General features: G+C 38.8%; 1 protein-coding gene across 16 annotated transcripts in view; it reads right to left on the minus strand.

Annotated features, from left to right (window-relative positions):
* Positions 1 to 25,472, minus strand: part of enox2 (ecto-NOX disulfide-thiol exchanger 2) — a 262,970-nt gene that overhangs the window by 171,874 nt on the left and 65,624 nt on the right. For 4 of the 16 annotated variants that reach the window (XM_083547040.1, XM_083547027.1, XM_083547034.1 and 1 more), the window contains exon 1: positions 14,426 to 14,558. The exons of 6 other annotated variants lie outside the window; for them this stretch is intronic. In XM_083547040.1, coding sequence (XP_083403166.1) covers positions 14,426 to 14,552 — 127 coding nt within the window. In that variant the 5' untranslated portion in view covers positions 14,553 to 14,558. Of the gene's footprint in view, positions 1 to 4,128; positions 4,148 to 12,157; positions 12,502 to 14,425; positions 14,559 to 14,612; positions 14,752 to 25,472 lie in introns of those variants that run through there. 6 more of the 16 variants (XM_083547033.1, XM_083547041.1, XM_083547039.1 and 3 more) reach the window with 5 other exon arrangements.

Genomic DNA, 25,472 nt, shown 5'->3' on the forward strand with positions numbered 1-25,472 from the left:
GGTACAGTAACACAATATCTTGGACTGAGCAAACTTTCATTTTCCCATTCATACTTTTTAGGTTTTCTGTCTCAGACTTGTGTGTTTTTACAGGCAGTTGTCTGTTACATATCAAAGTACACTAAATCATAGTTCCATGACTCCAACAACAGTAACGACTTGCAATATTTTCTGATATCCAATCACTTAGTCTGAACTGCTCACTTAAGAAAGAAAAAAATAAATCAGGCTTGGAAGATTTCCGCCTCAAAACACAAATCTGCAAACTTATAAACTGAGAAACTGCGGGCTTGATTTATCAAAACCATTTGAGTGGCGCTACAAGGACCACCTGCTTTACAACTTGCATTTAGACGGATGTTCTGTAACTACTAGTTCAACAGTAAAAGACCCGGGAGTTATTTTACACACCAACTTGTCTTTTGAATATCATATCAACCATATTACAAAAACACTGCTTCTTTCACATTAGAAATATTGCTAAGCTAAGAAACATGTTGTTTATAGCCGATGCAGAGAAGCTCGTCCATGCGTTTCTGACCTCCAGACTGGACTAGTATAATGCATTACCAGGTGGATGTCCTGCATCATGCTAATTCCTCTCCACTGCTTCTCTTTCTCTACCCATCCCGAGGCATCCTGAGGTTGCACCAGCCCCAGTCACGTCCCACCTCATAAAGATTGTGGACCTTTAAAGAAATAGATGCCGAACTCGCAAACATCCCGAACCATCTAGAGACGTACTAGCGCCATTTGGATCCCACTTTATGTAGAGTTTGGACACTGGACCTCTTTTAATTTTTAAAGGCTCTAACATGGAGAAGCTGGTGTTGGATCTGTGACGATCTCAGATGATGAGCTATTTTATGAGTTGCTCAGTAACTCCTGGTTCCACAAAGTCACCTGACTGTATAAGACTGTAGAAAGGACATTACTTACAATCTTATACTTCGGTACTCATGTTAGTTCTTACTCTCCAGTGTTTTGTATTGTTTTTAAGATTTATAATCACACTGTTGAGGATGGGTTTCCTTTTTGAGGCTGCTCCACAGGGATTGACCTGTGGGGTCTCAGGCCAGCAAAATACTTGATATGTGACCAAGGGTATATGTGAACACATGGCTACCACACATTGTTAACATGCTGCATAACTTGAATCTAAAAAAGATTTACTGGTCGTCAGGTCGGTCAAAACATCCTCAACCTTGAAAAATCTTTACTGATGTGGAAGATTATTCATCGTATTTGTAGGACGTGTACTGAACATTTTAAAAGGTTGTTGGTTAATAGCAGGATAATGACAGTAGTAGCCTGTATAAGCATTGCGATTTGAGACATGCGTTTACTAATTACTGAATCGGCCAATTTTGCATTAGCGCGCAATTCGAGCGCAAGCATGTACCAGTCAAGGGCTTGAGTTTATGTCTATCAAACATCAGAAATATCTGATCTATGTAACTTTGACTGTGGCGTGGTAGTATTTCAGAAGATTTTCACACAACGTTTCTGTAGTCTGCAAACTAAAATAAAAGTTAAAGAAAAAAAAAATAATAAACATCCATCGACAGTAGTTCAGGCTCTGGGTTTCTGATCAGAAGGTCAGGAATTCAATCCCCAGTATCTGCCACACTTGGGGCCCCTGAGCAAGGCCCCTTAACCCTCCTAACATCACTGGGACATGGGGTGACAGACTTTCAAGTACTTTTCCTGCTGTAAAGTACATGTGGCAAGTAATAAAGCACCTTTCGTTTTGGTTTTTGCAAACAAGTTGTACAGAAAATAAAGGCAAAATGTCTCATTTCTGTTAACCAAAAAAAACAGAAATCTGAGCACAGACTTATAAACAAGACATCTTTCATCGTGCGTATACAGTGAGCGTTGCATAGCGCATAGAGCTACGCGGTACGTTTTGTGCACTCCTATACCTACTTGAATGTGCATCACTGGCCTTGGAGACATCTTATTAATGACAAAAGGAGGAAAATTCTCTGCATTAAAGGCCAATCACGGTCCATTTCAGTAATGCGGATTTTGTCGGGGTTTTTTTCCAATGACAGGCGAATATGAAGCAGTACAGTAAAGCAGGTAGCATCATTTTGTATTAAATCCCTATAGTGAGTAGGGACTTTACTAAACACTGTTATATTCCACTGGGGCTGATGAATGCCATGCGGCCACCGACATTCGCAAGCAAACCTGGGACTTCACGGAGCCATATGAAAAAAAAAGCAATTTCGCTTCCGATTTATAACATTATGGAGAAACACAGAGAGTCATGCAATCTCTCCTATTATCTCCGAGAAGCCACTAGCCTCTTCCTTATGTTTTGTGAATGATACCGGCAACAGTGTGCCCCAAATCCTTTGAGTGATCCATTACAGAATGCGATGCGCTGTTTCCAATTGTTTTCCTGTGTGGATTTGGTGGGGAATTGGGGGTTGGGGGGTTTGGGGTGGCTGTCACAACAGCAACAGGGGGGAAAAATGGGTGCACTTTGTCTTTTTTTTGACACCTCTGTGCAGCAATGGTGATATTGTATCTATTGTATTAATGTATATAATATTGTATCAAACCTGTTCCAGCATGACAATGCGCCTGTGCACAAAGCCAGATCCATGATGATATCCTTTACATGGGTTGGAGTGGAAGATCCTGTGTAGCCTGCTATAGGACTCTGATAGCAACCCTACTGAACACTTCAGGTATGAATTGGAATGCCAAATGCACCCAAGGTCTTCACATACATACACTATATGATCTGGTGTCCACAAACTTTAGTCTAAATAGTGTATGTTACATGGATTATTCGCAATGGGCAATATATATATATATACATACATACATACACACACACACACACACACACATACTAAATAGATAGATAGATAGATAGATAGATAGATAGATAGATAGATAGATAGATAGATAGATAGATAGATAGATAGATAGATAGATAGATAGATAGATAGATAGATAGATAGATAGATAGATAGATATCAACAAATTGCTCGGTCATGTCAATGCTTGTTTTTAATACACATCTCTAGGCCCTTTATTCAGTGTAATACTTGATAAGCAATTATGCATATTAGGTTTAAGTTCAGATTTCACCCCCAGGGGTCTCTTGATCCCAAATTGCTGTAGCTATCAAGACTAATTATCACACAACACAAAAGCGCCATCACAATGTTTCCTTTGTCTGTCTTGCACATGAGCTCATTTGCACAATTATTCTTTGGAAATCATAATCAACACTTACAATCAAAAGTGCACTCATTGTAGCTCTTTTGAATCAGGATTTTTGCAAATCATGACCTGAATATGCTATCAGATTCATAAAGACATTAGGGTCAGGGTCATGAAACATGTTTTATCACCTAAAAGTGGAGTAGAACCTGTGGCATCAAATTGATGACACTAGATTTGGTTTTTCTTCTTGAACCCCTTTTGGAAAATTCAAAACCTTTTCCCAAAGCAGACTGACAACATTGTAACTATTGATTTTCATGTCCATTCGTTGATCGCCATTGTTCCCAACAACCAAACTCTGATCACCAACATTCCCAATATCCAATCACTGAACACAATCTTTCCTATGAACTAAACACTGATCAACATTGTTTTCTAATTTACTCATTTCCGATTACTATTACTCCCAATTACCAATCGCCAATAACCATCATTCCAGCTGACCAATCACACCATTGTTCCCATTGATTGATTAGTAATTCTTCCCAAAGAACAATCACTAATCACCATATTTCCGCTGATATTTACAAGTAATATAAGTGAAATATGCCATCTTTGATCATTTTTAAATCAGAATGACTAAATGTTTCAATGAATTCAAATGATTTTTAAAGCCTGCTATGCTTATTTTCCACTGGAAAAAAAAAGGGGGCAACACAGTTAATATCAGACACAGCATTATTATTCCAGTAATGGAAGCCAATGCCTGTGTCTTTTCTTTCCAAGTACAGAATCTTGATGCTCCAAACCTGCTGAGGGGAAACGATAAGACACTGGAGTGAACTATATTCTCAAAACACACAAATCCCATCTCCTCTACACTATATCAAGAATGCGATATACATTAAGTTGGTATTTACTGCAATTGTTTTTACTTACAGTCTGAATTATCCATTAGAATGTATGACAGCTAAAGCTATCCTTTCCTGCACCCACTTCAACAAGGAGCTGTCAATGTGACTTTTTTTAGCATGGCCAGGAATGCGACTCCCTCTCCCTGGTTGCTTACTTTAGCCTAAATATAATAAGGCCCGGCCAGCTGGAAGAAGTTTGACGGCTTCCTGTCTCGCTCTTCACTTCCACTTTCTGTCTGAAAGGCCCCTGTCACGGATACTTGAACCCAAAAGGCATCGCTCACTCGGGGAAGAGGCCAGCGGTCGTATTTCAGCAAAATCATTCCTGATAAAATAACTGGCCACTCAGAGGAACCTTATCCCATAACCACACGCTTCAGATTTCCACAACAGTCTCCAAACAGACAAATGAATGAGGCCTGGAGAAATGTTCGGTCCGGAGTGATTATTGCTATTATTACTGTTATTTAATCTCAAACTCACAATCAAATAGACAGAACGCTCCATTCAGGAGTTACAGCATGACAGCTCACGGATGCACCCGTAAGCAATAAAAACACAGACGTCGCAATTGCGTTAAAGCCGAGTCTTTTGTGTCCGACTTAACAGATGGAACGGGACCGTCGCGGCGTTTTCTCTCTGACAGACGACGGAACTGAATAAATAAACAAAAGGTCTGAAAATCTTTTTCCAATGGAGACTTAAAGTAAGTTGGGGGAAAAAATGTCTGTGAGAAAAACAGGGAAATTATTATTATAATTTTATGTTTTTTTTCGAAAGACAGTCTTAGTGATTATACCACATCTAACGCTACTGAACTGATCAAGAAAAATGGCAAAAAATAAATAAATAAATAAATAAATAAATAAATAAATAAATAAATAAATAACGAGACATGAGAAAAAAAAAAAACAGCCTTTTTTTTTTAAATCAAGATTGATGAATATTTATTCAAGAAATTTGGTATCACGTAAATTTGGGGGCAAAAACAGTGTCCTGAGTGTGAGCAGATTTACAGATCAAAACACAGACTAACGTGAAGCATGAAGCAAATCATATAATCGGCATGATTACTGCACTTTTATACACAGAATATCCACGCAAACTACATTAATTCTGTTCATAATAATGTTAATAACATTATATTTATATAAAATTATATATTAAATGTCAAATAAATTATAAAAATAATGATAATAATAAGTGTATATATATATATATATATATATATATATATATATATATATATATATATATTTTTTTTTTTTTTTTTTTTTTTTTCTTTTTTTTTTTTTTTAATAGATTTTAGATTCCCTGCTGATTTTGTAAATTTAACCCCTTAAAAAACAATGAACAGTCTAGAACAGTCTAGAATCTTGATGGTGGGTTTATTTTACCAGAAAGAAAAAGAATATAAAAAATTTATATAATATATAAATCCAGCAAGAATTCTGACTCCCGCACACCCAAACGAGTCCTGTCCCTTTAAGGAAGTACTTCTGATATCAACTCATTATGTGTATAAAATAAACCCGTCACAGGATCAACCTTTATTCAAACCTCTCCACTACCATGGGAAGGACCAAAGAGCTGTCAGAGGACATCAGGGACAAGATTGTAGACCTGCAAAAGGCTGGAATTGGCTACAAGACCATCAGATAGTTGCCTTGGCTGCATGTTTTTGTTTGTTTGTCATGCTGAAAGACCCCTCCATGACCCATCTCCAGGTTCTCATTCAAGATTTTACAATGTCCTCATTCATGTGGTAAAGTTTTGCTGTACCCTTATATTCTTATTCTATACTTATTTCATTTGATCAAATACAAATTTATTTAGAACCTTTCGTCTATGTTTTTTTCATAGAGTTTTTTTATATTCTTCTATCTCTGGTAAAATAAACCTACTATAAATACTCTAGACAGTTCATTTCTTTGGGGTAAACTCACAAAATCAGCAGGGGATTAAAAATCTATTAAAAATAAATAAATAAATAATAATTCTATTATATAAGAATAATTTCCCCCACTGTACATACACACACTGATCAGGGATAAGATTATGACCACCTGCCTAATATTGTGTTGGTCCCTCTTTTGCTGCCAAAAGTTCTATAGCAGTTTGAGCAACAGGAGCTCGTCTGTTGGATCGGACCACACGGTCCAGCCTTTGCACCACACGTGCATCAATGAGCCTCAGCCGCACACGACCCTGTCGCCGGTTCACCACTGTTCCTTCCTTGGAACACTTTTGATAGATACTGAGCACCGCAGACCAGAAACATCCCACAAGAGCTGCAGTTTTGGAAATGCTCTGACCCGTCTAGACGTCACAATTTGGCCCTCGTCAAACTCACTCAAGTCCTTACGCTTGCCCATTTTTCCTGCTTCTAACACGTCAACTTTGAGGACAAAATGTTTACTTGCTGCCTAATAATATCCAACACAGTAACAGGTGCTATGATGAAGAGACAATCAGTGTTTTTCACTTCACTGCTCATAATGTTATAATGTTATACCTGATCGGTGTATACACACACACACACACACACACACACACACACACACACACACACAGTATAAATTTGGTGTTTATTTTTTGTTATAAATACACAGTGTTTTTATCATACACACTTACCACAGATTTGGAGTCTTTGGAGCTTATTTGCATTAATTCAATAATATAAAACGAAAAATTACGACAACACGTAAAAAAAAACAAAAAAACATTCAATTCCAAATAATCGAATGCTGCTGTATAAGCTAACATCTGTTTGTCTCATCTGACCTAGTGCTCGTATTATTATAATTATTGTTATTATTATTATTATTATTATTATTATTATTATTATTGCCATACAAGTGAATCAAATTAAAATACACTTTGCTTGTTCAACAATGATTATTGATGTCATGCTTCCACCTGTCTGTGCTTTTATTTTTTTTACCTTTTATATACCGTAGTTGTTTGTTCATCAATATTTGCAAATGAGTTGCATCAGAAACGTGTTTAGAAGTAGGAAGAAAACCAGTATTTCTAAAACAGTAAATCTAAACATTTGAGAAGATTTGGGATTCCCAGTGAGGCTCTTTTGAGACAAATGAAACCAGTCCCTTTCCCAGTGAGACGAAATAGCCAGATAGGCTCTCTATTGTAAAGTGAAATCATGCTGAGTGTGCAGAAATGAGCAGATTGTGAATGAATCCTGGGATAAGCTCAGGACAGGGTCTATGATCCCTGCAGCAAATCTACAAATCTGTATTATGAGGTGAGATCATCCTCTGAAAACTCTGTTGTGTTTGTTTTTTTTTGTGTTTTTTGGGGGGGTGGGGGGGATATATCCACGTGGGAACAGCAGCAACACAACAACAACAGGAAATGAAAACCCTCTGTGATGGATGCCATGCCACAAATCCCAGGGGTGTGTGAAATCTGTCCGAACATCTGTGTGGATACTGGGATTAGTGAAGAAAAAAAAAAAAAAAGGTATTACAGCCAAAAACACTGCAGCTGCACAAAAAAAAAATAAATAAATCTACTACTGATTACTGAGAGGAGCCAATCTGACAATCTTCAACAAAATAAATAATTACAAACAAATAAATAAATAAAACTTAGTTTCAATAGTCTGGAACTGATACTCAAAAAATAACAATCCATTTTTTTTTTAAATAAATGTTTTAGAAATGTGAATCCTGTTTATCAAACTCCACTCATCCAGCAACCAAAGCTAAACACACACACACACACACACACACACACACACACACACACGGGAAAAAATACATTTGATGTGATACGATTCTTAAAGAAGATCTGATCATTTCAGTGACTCGGTTCTTTGAATCTAATTCATCGGAATGAATCTTTTTTTGAGTCATTTAGTTTATTTCATTCCTTTAATCACCTTCAGAGCGTCTATGGGAGTCGCACAGCAAAAGAACGAACGACTCAGACCAGACAAACTACTTAAATCTGTATCCCGTTTAAAGCACTGCACGGCGTCTATGGGAATCAGGTGATAAGAGAACGAACACCTAGAAGAGTCAAAGGGAAACTATTCGATTCTGTTTCATACATAACCTAGAGAGATTTTGAGCTGTTCGGCTCGTAAGCCTCCAGTAGAAAACGACCGAATCTCTTTGAGACTACTCGTTCTTCTGAGTCGCAATAAAAGACTCGTTCAGAACGGACGAATCGCTTACAAACTCTAACAACTCTAATGCTAGCATGCAGTCAAATCGCTCAACACGCTAGTCTTACTGTCCAATAAATTCTTTATGGAGGCTTAAAAGGGTCACAAACACCTTTTCAGTTGAGGATGTATGACTCGATGACTCGTCATCACCCAGGATGACGCCAAACACTCGCTTGTTTGAGAATAATGCCCATAATTAGCTTGTCATACTTTTAAATAAATCCTCCTGCTTTAGCCTGGTTAATTAGGTCTCCAGGCGGACACAACATGAAACTGGGCAGCACACTCCAGCTCAGCCTTGCCCACTGGGCGAGCTAACGACTTTATTATTTATTTCGTTCTCCCTCGATACACGTTAATCCGCATAACGCCGGGTGGACAAGACTTGCTGCGCTAAAAGCTTTAACTCAGACATTTCTAAAAAGACAGGTACAGAAAGATCAGACTCGGTCCTGACCTTGAAGACTCCTTTCATTTGGAGCTCAATAAAACGCTTAGCTTTATTTAAAGAAAAAAACAAACAAACCGAAAAAACAGGCTGTGTTTGCTCTTGAAGGACGCTGGAGGCCCAGATTTATAAAGACGTAGATAGAAATAATGAAGCGTATTATCTTCTGCTAAACGTTCTCAGCTCAGTCTTTGGATGGACATCGGAATGTTCAGCAGAACAAATACGCTTCCCGGACAAATGTCCTGACTTCTGAGATGGATGTAAGATCAGAACATTTGGTTTATTTGCACGGCGAAGTACACGCTCATTTTATAAAAGCTCTTTGAAGGTTGTAAACAACATTCAGGCTTAAAGAAAAAGAAAAAGAGTAAAATGGCTTTTACATGGCACGTGTACTTTACAGCACAGTGAAACTCTTTCTTTGCGCATCGCCGCGATGTTAGGAAACCATGGTCAGGGCGCAGGATCAGCTATGATACAGCGCCAATAGAGGGACAAGGGCCTTCCTCAGGGGCCCAAGAGTGGCGACACTCGGGCTTGAACCCCTGACCATGCGATCAATAACCTACAGCCTTAACCAGTGAACTGCTACTTCTCCTGGTTGTGTGCTCTATATTCAGCTTAATTTCCTAAATTGTTATTGCTATTTATATAATGTTAAAAATAATAATAATAATAATTATTGTGATCACTATAATACTGCCAAGTCAGATTCCTTGTAGGTGATTTCCTACTTGGGAACTTTGATTCTGATCAAACCAGAACACACTCCGTTCCTAAGAACCGTCTCCTCATGCAACTCTATTACCCAGAATGTGACCCAGATTTGATTTCGGAACGCTTTTCTTATTCCGAGCCTTTTTTTTTTTATATCATATATATTTTTATCTCTTTTTCTTCTCATAAACCGGTAAATTTTTCCGGATTGAATTTTCAGATCCGTCCTTACGGCGAAGAAGCGCTGGCCTGCTATCGCACAGATCTTTCCTCCGTCTGCAGGTATTACCCTCTACCGCGCCACTCGTCATCCCCAAACCCGTTTCTGATTCGAAGGCGTGAATCGTTTGGTCCTCTTTCAGGAATTTTTTTATGATTCTTCCATTCCATTTCGTTTTCAAATAAAAAAACCGCTGCTAGAAAAGTGCTGAGACTGTCTGCAATGTGCAATCGGAAAAAAAAAGGCCTGGCTCCGACTTACAGCCGGATACATTTAATCCTCGTTCCCATTCAGGATCAATCAGACACATGTCCTGATTTCTTTGTTAAACAACAAGTGTAGGGAAAAAATTCCTTTTTCGTCGCCGGTTTCCTCAGACACTCTCCCTCCCTCGCCGATCTCCCATAACTCCTTGCAAATTCGATGGCGGGTTACGAGGTTGTAGCGTTTAATCCTCCCTGCTCGTTGTGAACACGCTGCTGTTGCTGCTGCGAGTGTCATTTATATTAGGCTGATAAAATGCCATGCTGCATGGCAGACACGAGCGTGTCGGTGGAGTGAGCTAATTGGCCTGATAGCAGCTGTAAGCAAAGTGAGAGTAAAGCGAGAGCAGAGCGCGAGTAGACGTTCCGTTTGCCTTTGCTCTCGACGGCCGATATATACGACAAATTATCCTGTCGGCTTTGCGCTTCTGGCTTTCATCACGATGGAGCACAAAAGCGTAGTATATGACCCGGTGCGTCTTGACTCGCAGTTATACGACGGCCGAGATTGACCGGGGAAACAGAAAGGACTTTGACAAATGGTCTGGTTCTGCGGCGCTATTTAGAACATCGGCACTCTGCAGGCTACGGCAAAGGTTTACAACAGAGCTCCATCTGTTACAGGCACTGCTACAGCAAAGCGCGGCTCTGTTTATGAGAGCAGAGCTCGCAACAGATTGCTCAGGCTTTTCCGTCCGTGGCTTCGCTATATGCTGAGAGACAAACGTGTACCTTCCTGAACAACAACAATAATAATTTGAAGTGGAAATAATAATGATGAAGAGGAAAACAGCAAAAAGAGTAATCGTAGTAATGACAATAAGGAGTAAACAAAAAAGGAAGAAAACAACAGCAATAATAAATAAAATAATAATACGAATAATATTGTACTTGCATTCAGCCCTTTACCAGCCCATTACTCACAAAAACACATCCTCTATCGCTCTTTAAAAGCATTTCAGACCAACAAAAGCTGAAATGAGCACAACCCTTGCTACCCAAAGCTTCATGTAACCCTCACCTGATTCCCATATATTTTCCCACAAGTACATCACAATACATTGCACAGTTCATTCACACAACCAAAGCAATCAACTCGTACCATTTCTCACTGCTGCCACAGTGGAACCATCGCCATGACATCTTCCACACTGCTCCTTCTGTAACTTTTACCCCGATGTGCATGTAGTCGACGTTTAATAAGCGTTCTGCGTACAACGTTGAAGGTACATTAGTGGTCCTTACCATCAAGTGGTGCTTAGAGCGAACACTCCAGCGACCAGGGGGAGAAGTAGCTTTAATTCCGAGAGCTTTGTTGAACAAACACTACAGATTTATAGCCTCTGTTTTTAGCCAGTATTAGAGGCTGAAATAAACACTAACAGCCTATACAATACTGAGAAATAAATTAGAAAGCTAAACAGGACAGATGTCTCTCTCTCTTACACACACACACACACACACACACACACACACACACACACACACACACACACACATTTATCTACATAATGCTTTGGAATTGTTTCAGATTTCAGTCTTTCTAACCTTAAATAAGTATCTTATTAAAGGAGCTGAAAGAGAACCCTGTTCTGGCACTTGAGTCTGATGTTGAAATATCTCTAATATTACGGAACAACATCTGGATTAATAAGGCAAGTCAAAAGTTCCTCCTTCTAGGACTACTGCTGCTATACATCTGATGTCCAAGAAAACCTATCCACACTACAGATCGTGTAGCAGAGGAACACACGTCTTTGCTGTTCATCATTTTAAACTCAAGATCGGCTCGGGACGCATGAATGAAGTGTGTATGTTGATGTTTAGGAGGCTGAGACGGAGTGTGTGTGTGTGTGTGTGTGTGTGTGTGTGTGTGTGTGTGTGTGTGTGTGTGTGTGTGTGTGTGTGTGTGTGTGTGTGTGTAAGACTCCAGGGATGCGCCGCATGTGAGAGTTGAGGGACGTGCGATGGGATCGGCAGGCAAAAGGCGCACGGACACGCAGGATCGCTCGCGTCGTACCGCCGACATTATGCGTCATTACGAGTCCACGGAGCGGCGGCGCTTCATCGCCTTCCCGAGTCTCCGCGCTGCTTCCAGCGGGCACCACCCTGCATGCGTGCCCGGATACGCGGGGACAAACTATTCATTATACAATAAAAAAAAAAAAAAAAAAAAATGTAATTAAAACAAAAAAGTTGTTCTCGTACCTGTGTATTGCACCAGGAACATGGTCCGACGCGGATGAAAATAAATAGCGAAAGTCCCGTGGCTGTTTCCGGCACTTTGATCGCTCCAGATCTCCTGGTTTAAATCGCTCTGAAGCTCGCTGTCCGCTCCACACACACTCACACACACACACTGGAGAAGGCTGGAAAGCGGCTCGGCTTTCGGAGAGGAGGATCTTTCCGCGCAAGCGCGCACACGACGTGCGCACACACACCCGCACGCACGCACACGGACACAGGAGCGCGCGTCTGCCTCGCCGCCGACGCGCACCGTCAACACACCGATACACACTCCAATCGACACTGGTGGAGCGAAACACACGATCCGAACGCAACATCTTGTGTGATTTACTAACCGACCACGTACAGCATTAACAATGCATCAAAGCAGGTTTACAGGAATCCAAATGTATCTTTAGATCCAGGAGAAAAAAAAAAGTGAGGACAATCTCAGAAACTCAGATTCAGGCCTCATCTATTCAGCGCTGGTTTGTAGAATTAGGTACAACTGTACACAGCATGCAGATGAGATGATCATGTGACCTGATTCTGTATAATGTGTTGGTCGGAATAACATCTACACACCTACAAATAAAGGTACCACATTGTACTGTTTTGTCGCTGAACTGGAGCATCCTTTATACCTTCAGTATGCATCATTTACAGTTCCACATTTGCTGTTATAATAACCTCCACTGTTCTAGGAAGATGTTTCCTAAGTGTGCATGTGGAGATTTGTGCTCATTCAGCCACAAAGGTATTAGTAAAGTCAGGACGTGAGGAGGTCTGGATTGCAGTCAGTGTTCATATTCATCCCAAAGGTGGTTAATAGGGTTGAGGTCAGAGCTTCATAGCAGGCCACTAAAGATCTTCCACTCTAACCCATGTAAACCATATCTTCAAGGAGCTCAAGGTTTTCACATGGGCATTGTCATGTTGGAGCAGGTTCAGGTCTTTTAGTTCAAGTGAAGGGAAAATGTAATGCTATCACATCCAAAGGCTCCTTTATATTGTGTGCCTCCAAATTTGTGGTTACGGTTTGGGGAAGAACCACATATGGCTGGAAAAGATCCGTGTCCTTATACTTTTATCCATATAGTGTATCATGGATGAGAAGATGGGAATTTAACATGGATTCTGAAAAAAAATTTTTTTCTTATTCTGTACCTTTACTTCTGATAGTGTACTGAATTGTTGAATGGAAAGAAGCCAACCACAGAGCCAACCTTTGATGGCCAAATCATTCTCAATACAGCGGTCGGCTAAGAAACAGTCCTGCAACCGAAGACATACAATTGTATGAAACTTAAAAAAAAGAAAGAAAGAGACGTATTTCCTTTTTTTTTTAATGTACCCGAGAGGTTGAGGGTTAAGGACCTCGCATTGGCAGTGCTGGGATTTGAACTCACAACCTGGCAAATCCCACAGCTTTACCACTGAGTTACGCGTTACTGTTTTTAAAAACTTTAAGCAGCAAAAATAAGGAGATAGACGATCATAAAATTAAACCTCTCTCCGCTTTGTTGCGTTGCTGGACATACCCACATCAAAGATGTATACGTCTTCCGCAGTGACAAGAAATGGTACAGTTTCTACTATACTCGGGCTCTATTTTCAGTAAGGACAGCTTGTGTATAGAACACCTAATGACCTACAGTGTAAAAGCTTATAAATTGTACTTAATTGTACGGAATGTCAGCACCCTGTTAGTACACTTTCCTTTCAGCTGTGATAATTAGCAATTATACAGGATGTTCCAATAAGCTCAGTGCACACAGACAGGAAGTAGTGGTTAAGGGCCAGCAGAGGGAGCAGATCGAGCAGAATCTGTACAGTGTTACCACCAAATAAGAAATAAGGGCTCATTGCCATATAAACTATACATGGCTTCCTGCTAAAGTCTCACAGCCTTCTCAATTATTTACAAGTGTGAGCCAAACAGGAAAGCAGAAGTATTCTACAGGAAACTGCTGCACCCTCTTTACTGGAATGGCTGAACAAAAAAAAAAAAAAAAAGCACCGCGTATAACAATGTAATAGCGATCTGAATAAAATCATTATAAAATACCTGCCGTTAGCTAAACTGCTGCTAATTCTTAATCTGATTTCTGTTTCGTCCTGTAATACAGAAACAGAGCCTGTTGTACATATTGCACTACTGGTTCATTATCTGAAACCTGATCCTGTTACACAATAGAGAGATGTTCTCTGTTACATAAAGCACATGGGTGGTTTTTAAGGTACGCCTACCTTGCATCTGCACTCGTCCCCCCGTCCCCCCCACCACCCCCCAATCAGGCTCATCTACCAAGTAGGAAACAACTGCCAATTGTAGCTCGTCTGCTTCTGCACAGAAAAATTTGTTCATCTGTACCATGGGATTGAGCAGATGTTATTTGGATTTCAGGTCATCCTCATCACACTCGGTGATACTGACATGGCAGTGACATGGCTGCTGGTGCAGTTGTTGTTGTAGTTGTTGTTGCTGGTGATGAGGAAGATATTAAACGCTTCAGTGTCACTGGGTTAAGAAACGATCCGCCAAACGAAAGCTCCAGGCAACAGCAGAGACCATGTGAGGACTAATGAAAAGCACAGGATGATTAATACACAGGGAAGGAAAACGATGAGCAGTCGTTTCTAACTGCACAGCACGTCTATGGCTAATACCTACCTAATTCAACAGGAATGATCACCCACTGACTGACACACTGTCTATATTTCTTCTCATATATATATATATATATATATATATATATATATATATATATATATATATATATATATATATATATATATATATGTTTATATTTTGCTGTCTTTTTACTAGTGGTGGACAGTAAGGAAGTAAATATAATTCATCACTGTACTTACATAGTTTTGTTCACGTATCTGTACTTTACTTAAGTGTTTCCATTTGGGGAGACTTTAACTTTGAACTTTATCCTACTTTACTCAACTACAACAACTTTTGCGAATTCAGTTGTTGCTTTTTATTCATGAGCGGATAAAAACGTAACCGGTCGAACACGCAGCGATCCACCAATCAGGGTCGAGCGCGCGCTCTGTTTTGAAGGTGTTTTGATTGGCGCTTGGTGTGTATCTACTTATCACCAACATACAGCATCAGTTCAACAGCAAGCAGAACATTTAGAGAGGAATAAATGGTGAAGAAACTCGAATTCACCACAACACACGTGAGCGTATTTGCAGGATTTATTTATTTTTTAAGTATTTGAAAAGAAGGTTTTGGTCTCATGATAATTGTAATAGACATCAATCAGTGTTTGACTCATTAATATCATTCTATTAATAGATTGTTGTGTTGAGAGAAACAAAGTCTTTTCACATAAACTGAGTTGATTAAACAAAGAGTCTTGTGATCAAAATGATAATAGGAACATTAAAGTCATAATAAATCATAGTACTTCAAAAACTTAAGTACATTTAAGGGCAAAAACGTTTGTACTTTTACTTAAATAAAAGTTTAAACTACTACATGGTTAGTGTTCTTCATCCACCACTGGTTTTTACCGTCAAGACCAATGCATGCTTCATGAAGAAGCACGAAGCCAGTCGTCACATCGAACATGAATCTCTGCTGTTCATTTGACGTCGTGGCTGCAGGGACTTGGTGGAGCTTCAACTCTAGGTGAAGAGGAAGCGGGATGAACCGGCAGGTAGCGCGTACGAGATTCTCAACTGTGTCCATTTACTTGAATCGGCTGCTGCAGCCAGAGAGAGGCAGAGCACAAGTAAGCTGTTCATGCAATACACACAAACACAACTTGAACTCGGTGCATTGAAAGCCCAGAGTCTGTTTCGCTTCAGTTGTTTGTTGAGGGTTTTTTTTGGAAGCGTGTTGAGATGCGTGGACTGAATAATCGAGAGTCCGGAGCGCTGTTAACATTCTGCCCTGCTCCCGAGCCGACCGCATTCTCACATGCCGGCGTTCTGTGCAGTCCCTTCTGGTTAGGGCAAGTGATTTCAAAACAACAAGGCTGCTTCTCCACTTTCAACAGCACTCCAGTACACTACTATTGGCTTTAGACCATTTAATACAAAAGACACTTCGATCTATTAGACTGCGACCTGTGTTTTCAGAAAGTATTTTAGTCGAAAATATTTCATAAATGTTAAAAACAGAATCCTCTCAGGACTGTAAGTGTTCCAGTGTGCAGCTTTTTATGAGCTTTACATGCTCTGACAGAGCAAACACAAGGTGTCCATGCTTTATTTTCCTGCTTCACACACGTTGAGGTGGGAAATAGCATCATTACAAGCACTAGGTTCGCTGTGATTGACAGGGGAGAGGAGAGTGGCATCCCCCTGACCCAGAGACCACGGCCAATTTTGCTCTCTTGGACTCCTGGATAAAAATGGATTCACACTCATGATCTCTCGATGAGAGGTCAAATTTTTTTATTTTTTTCCCCCCGATGTGCCCCATAGGAATCCAAGGACTTTATGTACTAAAGGTCTGGGCGAGAAAAACGTTCTGGCAAAGATAAAAAACAAAACAAAACAGGAAAACCAACATGCCAGCAGTTTTACTAACAAGGTCTAATGAAGATTGCAATTGTTTTGGGGGGAAAAAAAAAAACCCCGAGTTCGTCATAGTAATGAATGTGCAAAATAAGGGGGCGGAGCCAATGCAAATTTGAATGCAATTCATTCAGAAACCAAGAAATGTGCTACATTTCCTAAACTGACAAGTCTCTGAACATTATCACTGAGACCAAAAACATACATCTGAAAACCACGTATTAAATTTGCAGACGTTATCGGTTTTTCATAGCGAGAAGATCCATCACCATTGGTGTCTCAACACGATGAGATATTCTCAAAAAGCCAAAGTTTGTATCACATTAGATATTTGCCGATGGTTCACACCTTCCATGCAAACAGCGTTTAAATAGTGATTGTGAAAAGTGTCTCATTCACACTTTCATTTAAGCTACATTTAACAGTTTTTTCACTGATTTTAGCTAGCATGAGTAAAAAACGTGGGTGCCTGGGTTCAGTCTGATGCTTTGGAGATGCCTTTAAATACGTGGTCATAAATATTAAAAACATACAGCAAAACAGCAAATTACTGCTTTTTTGCTGAGGTTTGTTCCTTTCTTCCTGCAAATGAAGGTGCATTATTAGTAAACTTAGCAAACCAGTATGAGTTCTGGAGCTTTATCCATGTAATAGGCTGAATTCATGTGTTCAGAACATTCTAAATAATGACTTGTGCTGTGCATGGGTGTTGCACCGTGCTGTAATGACTATATTATGCTGAGGATGCTGAACATACTTTTCCACTCAGAGAAGCTCGATAATGATGAGACGAGACTATAAGGAACACTGAAGCAATGAAAACTAACAGCATTTGTACAGAAGCGGTTTCCTCATTAGTTTGCATCACCAGTGTTCTCTTACCTACGGCTTGCAGATTCATTTGAAATCTACATCTAGTTTGAAAGCATTCAACAACAGGGTATGCTTCATAACATACTTCATAACATGCTTCATGCATCAGGTGCCTGAGTGTAGCTATTGATGTATCATGATTGTGCTCAGAATTCTTTGTTGAGTCATCTATGTGTAATGTGAATGGTAAACATTCCTCGCATCATCACACAACCACCACCACCTGCTTGTTGATTGTTGAAACCAAATAAATAGACAAGATTTTAAGTAAAAAATTTTTAAGGTCCAATCCACATTCAAACACTCGCCTGAACGTGGGCCGATGCTTAGAACTCAACCCCCGCAACCTGCATTCATGTGACATTCGTGTGACAATTTAACAAACTGGTTCGAGTTTATACCGCATAAAACAACGTTTACCTAGAAAATAAAAAATTTTATAATACGCATGATGTCATTACATAACATTTAAACTACAGCACCAGGGACAATCCTGGAGGAATAGTCAGGTTGTTGAAGGCGGCATTGAAAATCAATCAAAGCATCGATTCTCACTCAAGGCTTTCAAGTATTTCAAGGTTTAAAAGAAAAAAAAAAAAAAAAAAAAAAAAAAAAAAAAAAAAAAAGAAATGTCACTTAATTCAGTCCAAGTCCAAATTCTACAGGGGGAAAGACTCCTGAATTGGAGATTGTATAAGTGGAACTAGAACACAAGTCAATATTTATCATTTGAATTCCTCTTCATTTTATGTTTTGTGGGTTATATGAGCAAGGGTTTCCTTTCTTTTTCAGAAAACAGCTGCACAGCAAGGATTTAGAATAAAAATACAAATATGCATTTTATATCGACTTCAACAAGATGCCAACAAATGAGGGGATATGAAAAAGTCTTGCAAGCAAGCAATTTTAAGAGATACTGAATTAAAAATTTTACAGTGATGTCCCTTCCTTAAACCGTGGTCACAACCAGCACCCAGTGTTAAATCTTCACATCGTATTGATTACAAATGACAAAAAAAAAAAAAAACATTTCAATTCATTTTACCAAGACCTCAAGCTAGGAGAGGTTCTTAGCACTGGCTAGGATTCGTGCAAGTCTCATGATAAAATACTATTTTTGTTTCAAAATAAATCTGTAATCCATAATTTCCAGTTGTAGGAGTTTATTCCTGCAGCGATCTCAAAAGTGTGCCAGTGTTCATGGGTTAGCGCTCGGAGATCGATCTCTTCTCCGACTTCGTCAGGAATCGCTTCTCGCGTACCTCCTCCATTTGATCTACTTAGCGTTATCTGAAGGTCGTGGGTTTACAGAGGTGAGCGCTGTTAAAACATAAGTCCGACACTGGATCAAGGATCAGAGTTGTGGAAGAAACCTGCAGCTATGTGTAGCTGCCGACCTCATTAACATGCACGGAGATGGTCAAAAGTTTGTGTCCTCCGTGTCTTTATGCTCTAGAAATTCTCGTCAAAGTAGAGCAAGAAAGAAAAAAAAAACCCCAGAATAGAACAGAAAATAAAAACAACACTTCCTAATCAAATGTTTTTTTTCTGTTTAGGCTCCAGGATAACCTCATTTTCATTTCAAAGAATCTGTAGCAATATGTGGAATTTAAGAACACTGTAGTACACATTTCCACTAGGAGTAAATATTTCTTAGCGGTAAATAACCAGCGCGAATGTAAGTAAGTACGTGTAACACGCTGTATCCCCCGGAGTCTATCGGCGAACAACGGCAGCACGACACCGCCGGTAGTCTAGCCAATTTAACGCATCGTGTTTTTAATTCCGTCTTCCCCTCGGTCTACACACTGAAGGAGAAATAAGGGCTGTTTCTTACTAAAAAAACTGGAATTGATAATGTGCATGAATGCCCTGACTGACTGTACTTAAACCTGTTATTGATTAACCCCAGAGGACATTGGTGCATCCACACCCACTTATTTCTCTCTCTGTCTCTCTACCCACTCAATTAAGCACTGATCCTCTTTAATCGCCTGCTTGCTAAAAAAGTTTCCAGGCAAAGTCTTGAAATCATCAAAAATATCGGTTTTTTAATATCTGAAAGACCCTAACGTTCATATTTCAGACACCAATATGATGACTAGCATTTTATTTCCAGTGTAAATGCATAATTACCCAATGATCTTAACTTTCTCCTTAAAAAAAAAAAAAAAACTTTAATACTGTATATAATATAGCCTTAGGCTTACATGTGGTTGGTGAGCTGATCTGAAGATCTCACCCAGCCAAACCAGCTGTGGATGCCTAGTTCGCTTTATATCCACACTCGTGTTCACTTCCTCATCTTACACTCATGTCTAAAAGTGAAATTTTCAAGTATTCAGAATCCGGTTATGCGCCTGCTCAAGGTGGAAGTAATGATGTGTCAGATGGCATTAAGTGCATTACAGTAGCATCTTCTATGTCTTTTGAATAAAACCTATGTGTTGTGTGATTTCAATTAGTGTATTTAGGGCTGAGTTCTCTTCAATTAAATACCACTTGCTGCAGCTGAGGATGGTTCCACATGAACAGATCTGTGAGGTTACAATGAAGGGTTCAACTCAAAAAAGCATGAAGATGGATTTGCAGTGTAATTACTATAAAAAAAAAAAAAATGTGCAACAAGGACTTGAGGCTTCAGTTGCCATAAACTATTGGCTTTCACAGTTAACAGTGAGGGAACTAAAATGAATGGACATTCAGTGTCACCCAGATGAGGATTGGTTCCCCTTTTGAGTCTGGTTCTTCTTAAGGTTTCTCTCATACCATCTCATGGAGTTTTTCCTCACCACTTCATTCATTTATGGATAAATGAATGAAGACTAATTTATGATACTATCTATCTATCTATCTATCTATCTATCTATCTATCTATCTATCTATCTATCTATCTATCTATCTATCTATCTATCTATCTATCTATCTATCGTTAAAACATTGAATTGAATTCTCTACTAGGCCTCACACAATATAGTGTAAAAACTTTCTTTCGGCTTCCCCCATTAGGGGACGCCACAGCGGATCATCCGTATTCATGATCCGCATGTTTGATTTGTAGTAGTAATAAATTTGGTATAATTTAAATCAGTTCATCTGTATAGTGCTTTTAACAATGGACATTGTCTCAAAGCAGCTTGAAAGAGATAGAGGTTCTAAAATTGTTTAGTGCCTACAAGTTTGACAATTGTAATTGTAAAATAAGTTTATCCCTAATGAGAAAGCCAGTGGTGACAGTGGTGAGGAAAAACTCTATGAGATTGTATGAGGAGAAAACCAAACTCAAAAGGGAACCCATCCTCATCTGGGTGGCACACAATGTCCATTCATTACAGTTCCATCACCTTACAGATGTACAGTGATGGGGGCTTTAATGCAGAACTGTTCATGCAAACTCTTCTCCTGATCCATTGGAGCAGACGGTTGATAATAAATACAGTATAAATCCATCTGCAAAGTTCTTGATTTGCTCAGTAACTTCATGGATCTTTAGGCTCTTCATGTGGAACCATCCCTAGATACACAGAGTAGACTCTAATTAAAGAGAAGTCCATCCAGAGGCAAGGTGTCAGGATGAATAGGGCAGATCTGGAGAGAAGAAAGGGATAGGATCAATGGTATAGCATGACTCATGGTATCGATAAATATATATCCATATATATTGATAAAAGGTGTTCGATTGTTTTTGTTAAAATTGTATTTCAACAGTCATTTATCCAAACATTGTTTAGTAAAATAAAGTCTAGTCGTAAATGATGCCATTAGCAAACCCTAATGTAGACCTACAACTTCCGCTAGTTATTTCCAGGGTAGTAAGGATGCTCTGTAGTCCAAAAATCAGCTCTGACTGCTGTGTTCACATGATATTTGTTCCGGCATATAAGCCCGGGACGCTTGCTCGGGAATTTCACTCATGCGTGCATATACCCTACACATCACGAGTTAGCAAAAAGCAGTCAGACCTGCACCATGAAACACATTGTGTCAGTGTCACAAACCAAGCAAACAAACAACTTTGAGCTTTATAGCAACACACAACAAAAAATAAATACATTAAATAAATAAATAAATAAATAAAATAACACAAAAAAGCTGTCAGAATTAATTTCAGACTAATGCTGGTTCATTTCAACCCTGAAAATCAGCCAGACTGCTGTTTTATTCTTCTAATTCTTTTTTTTTTTTTTTTTTTTTGCAAATAATATTTGTCTCAGGCAATTACAGAAATAAATGAGGCATGGAGCGGTTGTAGGTGAACACGACCATTACTGTTTTAATCTCTTATCACTCAGATGATGCATGTAATATGAAAGTTAGCACATTACTGTATTTTTTTTTTTACTTAGTTCAAAATAAAACCAAATGAATAAACAACTCGCGGCACACTATTAGGGCGCTATTGGACAGCCGGTGAAAGCTGTATTGATTTAAAGACACTAAAGCAGACAAAAGTTCATACATTTCTGTAACATGTGACCCGTGCTCAGACAGACACGCAACTGCTTTAAATGTCACGCCGTGCCAGGTAGCTCCTTTATATGCAAATGAGGCGAATGTGGGAAACGAATCGATGCATCAGCTATGCATGCGATCAAAATGCATTGTGGATGCTCCTTCAGGAAGGGGGGAAAAAACACGAACACGAGAGCAAAAATTGGATTTGGCATTTGTAGGTGGTCATAGGTGGAAAACAAAGTAAATGTTATCAGAATAAGATGTTACAAGCAGCTGGCCCAAATAAAAATAGGTTAAATGTTTGCCAGGTGAAATCAAATTATGTCTCTGCTTCCCCTCGAAATGATTGAAAGTCAGCCTGTACTTTTATTTCATTTACTTCATCCATAGGGACGGCCTGTTCCCTTTACCCCCCATCCTCCCCCTCTCCATCTTTTCCCTCTTTTGAACTCTGATGTTCTTTCAGCGACTTCCTTATTCCGTGAGCGCATCTGAATCACAAAGTAATTTGACTTCGTGCTGCAAAAAGAAAAAAGAAAATATCATGGGTAATTACAATGGGTCTTTGGCCGTTATTAAGGAGGAGCATTAGCACTGTGGCAGCACGGTCATGAGAAGAAATTAGAAGAAGAAGAAGAAGAAGAAAAAAAGGTTTTTTTAAAAAAAAAGAAAACTATAAATCAAACAAACCATTTTCTAGCCAATTTCGCTTCTCAAGCAGAAAAGGAATGAGACGGGAAATGGTTTTTAATGCAGTAAAAACAAAAAAAGCATACCCACTTAATTGCTGGGGTATAAAACCAATTCAAAGCGCTGACAAGCTGCCAGTCATTACGGCCACCCTCTCCTCGAGCTGGTTCCCACTTCACCTCCGTAACCTCTGCACATCTGACATATGCAGTAGATGAGAAATCTCTATGAACGTATCAGCTCGGAAAACACCCACGCATACAATTTTTCCAACAAAGAGAATAGTCCACACGATGGCTGCAATGCAAGTAGGTCCCATAAATGAGTCTCGTATTGTAGCTGGTTGTTCTGTATTGACCGAATCGGTGCAAAATGTAGGCGGACACGTGATTGTGCAATTACTGCGACGGGTAGCTGTCAGAGTGAGAACACACACTGACTGAGTAACTGACGTGGACATGACTATTGCCAGGATCTAGCATGCTGCATATATATCATATAAAATCATATATATTTAGCTAAAACCTATTGTTGTGTAGGCCATAACCATCATCTAGAAAGCTACATAACCAGACTAAATACTGCATATGAAAAGCCATAACTAGGTAGTGTTCATAATAAGGTAACTACATTCATATCTATCAAAAATGTGCTCTAAGTGGACTGGGAACAAATTTGTGTGTCACTTAAGGCACATAATAATAAGAGGCCTCACTTTGAGAGTCACATACACTCTATAAAATAAAAGTATATGAACACCTGATTTTTCCAGACATATGTGGTTCTTCCCCAAATTGTTACACAAAGTGGGAGACATACTTTCAAATCTAATGGAAAATCTTTTAAAAAAGTAGACTAAATTTGGAATGGGCTGTTCAAAAAACTAATACGACACTAATGATCAGGTGTCCACAAACTTCAATAATAAGATCATTACATATTTGAAACTATTTGATGCACAGCGATCAGGCATAACTTTATGTTTCATGCTGTAATGTTACCTTATTAGATTTGAGCACAAACACTAAAATATTTTATGAACTTAAATGTACTTTATGGACAGATTTTATGGTCTGTATGAGCTACAGTACACAGTGTTTTCCCTTTGGTTCTACTGAAGACTTCTTGCACTACCTTTGCTTGACATTCAGGTTTTTTTTGGGTTTTTTTTTGTCACTACCTTGTGTCCAAAGGTAATTAGTTTGGCTGATTTTCCTGTGCTCTCGCTGATAGCACCACAGACCAAAACACTTATAGGGAATTGTTTTTATGGAGTTTTATGTTGAAAACTTGTATTTATTATAAAAAATATAATTATTCATTATAAAATGAAGTTAAATGTTAATACAGTACTGTATACATGAAATAGCATTTCTGTGGTGGCGTCCGTTTATCGTGGTTTTGGAACGCACATCAGCTAAGTCATCATCTGGAGTAGAACCAATAAGAAAACATGTACTGTAGACCATACAGACTATAAAATCTGTCCATTAAGTATAATACATTCATAAGGTATTTTACTGTTTGCTCTTAAATCTAATAAGGTAACATAACAGCATGATACAATACAAAAAATAAAAAAAATATATGTATATATATATATATATATATATATATATATATATATATATATATATATATATATATATATATATATAAAGGGAATAAATGGAATAAATGGAAGAGGAGTCTTGTTTTGTTGATGTATTGCTGAATGAATAATCACTGAAAACACAGTATAATAAGGCAACAATATATATATTTACATATACATTTTATATCTTTAATTCCCTGATGTACAAATCAAGGTCATGTGCCTGAAACACTCAAATCGATTTTCTTATACATTTAAATCATAAAATAACAATAATCAAAAGAATGAATACATTTCAATGTAAAACAATGTCAAATCTCTTTCTCACCAATTTCTGACAATGATTTACAATCACCTAACTGATCTACTTTATATATTTTTTAATGAATTTTTCATTCTTTAATTTAAGGAGATTTAGAAGGATGAACTTCGTAAGTTCTGCGTTGCCGAATTTTTTGGTGTCTTTTAGCTCTTAAAATATGAGCATTTGTCATGTTTAGCGTTGCGTCTGGTCCATTTCATAGTCTGTTAGGAGACAAGAAATATTCTGGTCAATTATTTCTAATAGTATTTTTAATCATCTGTCTGAATCTGCCAATGCTGACTGCTCGTAGGCCTCCATTTTTTAATTAGCCTGTCATTATTTATCATCACAGCTGATTTATACACCAGACCAGACCTCAAGCGTAAATGAATCATGTAGATTATAAAAGTGTTTGGGGCTTTTATTTCTCTTGCTTGGAGTGTTCACTAATTTTAAATGGTAAAATTCAGACATACGTGCACACGCACACAGAGAAATGTAATACATCTGTAAGTAAATAAATAACCGTTCCTCGTCTCAACAGAGAATACAGGGGGGAAAAGATTGCACTGGCTAGTTTAAGCTCAAGAGGAAACTCGTGCATGATGGGATGCATTTTTGTGGCCAACGTGCACCGCAATGTCCCTGTGGAGGACAGTAGAGAGATACAGAACTAGAGCAATATTCCAACAATCGGATTAGAGCTGGGACCCACCTGCCAAATAAATATTGATATATTCGTCTGGCTGATGCAGCTGGAAAGCATTTTAACCTCGTTCTTCTGCCCGAAAAGTGTCAGGACTCACTATCTTTTCGCTCCACGGCTGTGGGTCACG

The sequence above is a fragment of the Silurus aristotelis genome (assembly GCF_946808225.1).
Source record: "Silurus aristotelis genome assembly, chromosome: 7".
Lineage (NCBI taxonomy): Eukaryota > Metazoa > Chordata > Actinopteri > Siluriformes > Siluridae > Silurus > Silurus aristotelis.